This window comes from Solanum stenotomum, chromosome 9 (assembly GCF_019186545.1).
Source record: "Solanum stenotomum isolate F172 chromosome 9, ASM1918654v1, whole genome shotgun sequence".
In the NCBI taxonomy this organism is placed as follows: Eukaryota; Viridiplantae; Streptophyta; class Magnoliopsida; order Solanales; family Solanaceae; genus Solanum; species Solanum stenotomum.
In genome coordinates, this window is record NC_064290.1 from 18,587,747 (window position 1) to 18,593,435 (window position 5,689).

A 5,689-nucleotide genomic window follows, 5' to 3' on the forward strand; every position below is an offset into this window, starting at 1 on the left:
TTCCTTGCTTTATTTCACTCTTTATTCCTCCATTATATCTTGTAATATATGCCACCTCTAGATCATTTATATTTTCACTATTTACTATCCATTATCTTCCTATTCATTGCTAGGAAAACTTTTGCAACTATAAATAGTGATGGTCTTCAATTGTTTTGGATACAAGAAAATAGAGAGTGCATAAAAGTTAGTCAAAAAGAGAGTTCTTATTAGTTGAGGGAGGTGTTCTTTTTGTGGAGCTTTGGACTCAATTCTTTTCCAGAGTTTGTTGGGTTGTACTTTGTGATTAGACTGTTGTATCCTGGAGGGGACAAGTCAAGAAGGACTACTGTTGCACCGGTGAAAAACATTTGTTGCATTGGGCTTGAATCTCCTTAAAGAGAGTGAGATATCCACACCTCAACTAGAAGATATTTTTATTTCTTCATTTTATTTTCAACTGTAACTTTTAATCTTGTAATTTTCACCAATAGTTTTAAGGAGATTCATAATGGCTACTTTTGAAAAAATTGCGGATGTTAACATGAGATATCTTAACAAGTCATTTCAATTTAATGGTAATCATTTCAAGAGATGGAAGGGTAAAGTGTTTTTCTACTTAAGTCTTCTCAATGTTTTTTATGTATTAATTGAGAAGAATCCAAATAAAGTTGACGACATCTCCATGGATGATGAATAACTTATTTCTGATAATGAGAAAGTGGAAAAGTATGACGGTGATTCCTATACGTGTTGGTATTATATTCTTAATTGTTTATCTGATAATTTTTATGATTATTATGATAGAACTTACTCTAGTGCAAAGAAAATTTGAAAAACATTGTAGAGTAAGTATGATACCGAAGAGGCTGCTGGAGCAAAAAAATATGCGTCTAGAAGATTTTTTTATTTTCTAGTGGTGGAAAATAAATCAATGGTAGACCAAACTCAAGACTTTATAATGATTGTTGGAGAGCTTAGGTCTGATCAGGAAATCAAAATTGAAGATAACCTTATTGTTTGTGGAATAATAGACAAACTTCCTCCTTCTTGAAAGGAATTTAAAAAAAACTATGCGCCACAAACAAAAGGAAACATCTCCTAAGACGTTGATAATGCAAATCCGCATGGAAGAGGAGACAAGGGGTCAAGATGCACTTTTACAATTAAAAGAGAGAAACATCACAACAAAGGTAAATTTAATTACTTCAAATAATGCTACTCCTGAATCTCACAAAAATACTTCTATGAAGCCTAAGAAGAAAATTTTCAAGAAAAATAATGGTAGACCTCCCAAGAAAAACAATGGAGGAAATAACCAAACATAAAATCAACAAATTCAAGATAAGGGACTGTGCTTTTTTTGTGACAAGAGTGGGCATATTGCTTTGCAACACCTCAAAAGTGGAAAGTAAAAAAATAAAGAAAATTTGACTGAAGTAGGTTCTACGAGTCCAACCTACGGACTGTAGGAAGTCCTAGGGGCCGTAGGAAGGAAGTCGCAGACCTGGAGATGAGATTTTGGAAAATAAAGTTTTTGAAGTTTGACCCACAGATGAACAGGACGAACTGTAGGAGTTTTGACTGACTGTAGAAGGTTCCATATAAGTGTTCCAAACTTGGTGAAATTTTCAAGTAAAACTTGGGTTCTGCGGATGAGGTCTACGGACCGTAGAAATTTCGACGGACTGTAGAAAGTTCGACAGACCGTAGAATGATCTCGTGAAAAATGATTGAATTTTTGAGTTTCTGAAGTTGGTTCTACGATTCACCAAGACGGATCGTAGAAATTCCCACAGACTGTAGGTCACAACCGTAGGGCTGTTTAACAGTTATTTTAAAGTGTATTTGAGTCTTTTTTATGAATTTAATGCCTATACTACATCATTTTATCCCTAATTCTAAGCCCAATAACTACCCTTCACCTCTTGAAAGTTCCCCAAACTCTCTCATTCAATCGAATTTCCAAACCATCTTCAAGATCTTTTTTAAAATCCTCTCTCTAGATCAAGGAAGAAGAAGCTAGGGTTCTTCAAGTTCAAGTCTCCTTTATTCATAAATTGCTTAGGGTTTCAAGATCAAGGTATGTAGGGCTTCATCAGTGGGTTCCATTCACCCATTGAGCCCCAAGGTTTTCTCCAATTCAATTTCAATCAAATTGATTAGGTTTCATTGAGTTCTTCATGAGTTATATTTATGTTGTTTAAATTGCTTGAATTTGATCCTAATATGATTATTTTAACTCAACTACATGCTTTCCAATTGAAATCACATGAATTCATGCATTGATCATGATTTTGACTATGAATCCTAATTTACATGAATTTATGAAGAAGCTTGAATCTATGAATATGTTTTATGAATTTATGCATGATTTATGAAAAGAAATATTTTATGATCTAGGTTGCTTTAAGATGAGCATCAATGAAATTGTGAAAATATTTTTTCACATACTAAGGGGTCATGACTTGGTGAAAGGTTTTCTCACTTAGACTTGATTCACGACTTAATGAGCTACTCTATGATGTTTAAGCTTGGATTAGTAATTGAATTGTACTTTTCCATGGATGATGATAAGTTTATGAAAATTACTATTCCGTTGGGATTTAACTTAGCACCGAGAGAACTTTGAGGTGGAGCTCAAATAGGATAGTCTCTAGTAGCAACCTCTAGTTCCAAACTACATACTCCCGTAGGTTTACCTTAAATGACCTAGCTAGTGGATCCACATATAGCACATTGTATGATACGGAATTCTACCTTGATAAGTAGGCTCTCCCTTTTCGATGTGGGAGTTACATCAGATTCCATGTTATAGTGCGCATGATCTATTGTCGGTTAAAGCTAATATCCCACAAATTGAGCTAAGCTACTTACAAATATTTTATGAAGCTCCATTTATTATATTAATATGCATTGATCATATTCATGAGTTACGATTCTTCTTAAATGATTTTACTATGTTAGCTTGGTCATGCATATCATGTTTTCAATTATGTCCTCTTATGATCATTTTTTATGTTGTAGCGCATTTCCCTCATACTTAATACATTCCATGTACTAATTCATACTTGTGCATACATTATTTCACTAATGTAGGGCGTGACAATTCCTCCTTGTGTTCGTGGATAGTTGATCACATTAGCGATTTGAAGATCAAGAGTTGGTGAGTCTTCATGTTCCGAGGACCATGTCACTTTTATTGTTTTCATGTGTCTTTTATGTTTTGAATGTTGTACGTGGTGTACAGATTACGTATCGACCATTTCTTTGATGTAATAGATGGCTTATCAAGATTATGTTGGACTCCATTTTTAAATGTCAAACTCTTTACTTTATATAAGTTTTATTTCTTTTCTCTATTATATTGTGTATATGCATTTCAAGTGGTTTGTGTAGCGCCTCTCGGGGTCTTATACGCCATGTCACTTATAAAGTTTACTTTGGATTGTGACATGCTTGGTTTTACAGATTCCAGAAACGTGGTCTACACCTCAAATAAACGTTACTGAAGAACCTTTTGTGGCAGTGATTAGTGACATAAACATGGTTGAGAATGTTGATAGATGGTTGGCTGATTCTAGTGCAAATCATCATGTTGGTTATGAAAAATATTGGTTTAAAAATATACTCCTTTTGAGGAGCCCAAAATCATCATGCTTGGTGATTCTCACACTACTCAAGTGCATGGAATAGGAGACACCAAATTGTGTTTTACCTCTGACAGGGTGTTAACTTTGAAAGATATACTTTATACTCCTTCTATGAGAAAAAATCAAATGTCTAATTTTCTTTTTTAATAAAGCAGACTTTAAACATATTATTGAATTTAATCAATATATAATAGTGAAAAAAATATTTCTGTGGAAAATGGGTATGCTTGTGATATGATGTTCAAACTGAATGTTGAAATGAATAAAATTTCTACTTCTGTTTATATGTTTTCTTCTACTAATTTTTGGCATGCTCATTTGTGTCATATTAATGATTGTTATGTTGGAACCATAAGTTTAAAGAAAGCGTTCATAGCTCGACTTCCTACAGTAGTAAGATCTACCTAATAAGCCTCGACTTCACATCCTTCTTATTAATCAGGTACCTAAAAGTTTTATGAACATAACTGTTTTCATCAAGTATGACATGAACTTGTCATATGCCAAGACTAAAGAAAGCATCTCCTTTTCAGTCACAATGTATTTCACTTGAGCAGAGTCCGAATTTTTGCTGCCATAGTAGATGGAATGGAAGACTTTGTCCTTCCTCTGTCCAGGCACTACACCCACAACCACATCACTAGCATCATACATTAACTCAAAAGGCGTCTCACAACTAGGAGCAATGAGGATTGGAGCTTCAATAAAATTCTTCTCCAGCACCTCAAATGCCATGATGCAACTCTCATCAAACTGAAATTTCACCTCCTTCTCCAATAGACCTCGCACATAGTTATGGAAAACTTGGAGAAATCCCTGATGAATCGCTTGTAGAAATGTGCATGTCTCAGAAAACTTCTTACCCCTTTCACTGAGATTGGATGTAGCAACTTCTCTATGACTTCAACTTTTGCACGATCAACCTCTAGTCCCTTCTTTGACACTTTGTGACCTATCACAATGCCTTATCTCAGCAAGAAATGACATTTCTCCCAATTCAACACTAAGTTGGTTTTCTTCATAGCGAGCAAATAATCTGTCGTGATTCTTCAAACACAACTCAAAAGCCTCACCAAACACTGAGAAATTGTCCATGAAAATCTCAATGAACTCTTCCACCAAATCATAGAATATGACCATCATGTATCTCCGAAAGGTAGCTGGCACATTGCAAAGTCCAAATGGCATACACTTGAAGATGTATGTGCCGTAAGGATAGAATGAAAATTTTCTTCTCTTGATCCCCAGGAGCTATGACAATCTGAATGTATCCTGAGTACCTATCCAATAAGCATTAATATTCTTTCCCTGCCAACATGTCTAACATTTGATCAATAAAGCGAATTGAATAGTAGTCTTTCCTCGTAGCATCATTCAACTTATGGTAGTCCATTGGATACACCAACCCATGACTATTCCTGTTGGGATCAACTCATTCTTGTCATTCGTCACCACAATAGCACCATCCTTTTTTGATACACATTGCACATGAAAAACCCATATGCCGTCAGAAATTGGATAAACTACACCTGCATCCAGCCACTTTATCACTTCTTTTCTCACCATTTCCTTTATCACTGATGTCACGACCCAAGGTAGTCCCTAGGTGTAACCTGGCGTATAGGACCTTGAGAGGTCCCATACAAGCCACTTAGATTTCTTCATACAAGATAATAGAATAAAGATATTAAAAGAAGGTTTCAACATATATGAGTTTTATAGAGAAAAACGGAAATCTAAACATCGTCTCAAAGCCATCTAGTACATAAGAGTTTATCGGGGGGTAGCCCGTACAACAAGTTCCAAAACTGAAAGTAAGGAAAGACTGAAAGCAATAGATTTCCTGTCCTCGGAGAATGATGACTCACCAAAGCTCATAATCTCCTCAAAGAACTCTAGCCACGAAATTGGAAACCTGACTGTCGGACCCTACATTTGGGGGGAATGTAGGCAAGAGTATGTGTTAGTACAAAATATGTACCAAGTATGATAGCCATGCATAAAAACATATAAATCATGCTAAAAGAGACGATTTCATGAGCATGCAAGGATCAAGC

General features: G+C 35.2%; 1 protein-coding gene across 1 annotated transcript; it reads right to left on the minus strand.

Annotated features, from left to right (window-relative positions):
- Positions 1 to 4,070: 4,070 nt before the first annotated feature.
- On the minus strand, positions 4,071 to 5,198 carry LOC125877330 (uncharacterized). Its single transcript, XM_049558657.1, has 3 exons — positions 5,039 to 5,198; positions 4,597 to 4,792; positions 4,071 to 4,503 (listed from the first exon to the last, which is right to left on the minus strand). Exons 1-3 carry the CDS (start codon positions 5,196 to 5,198, stop codon positions 4,071 to 4,073), a joined length of 789 nt encoding a protein of 262 aa, XP_049414614.1.
- Positions 5,199 to 5,689: the final 491 nt, after the last annotated feature.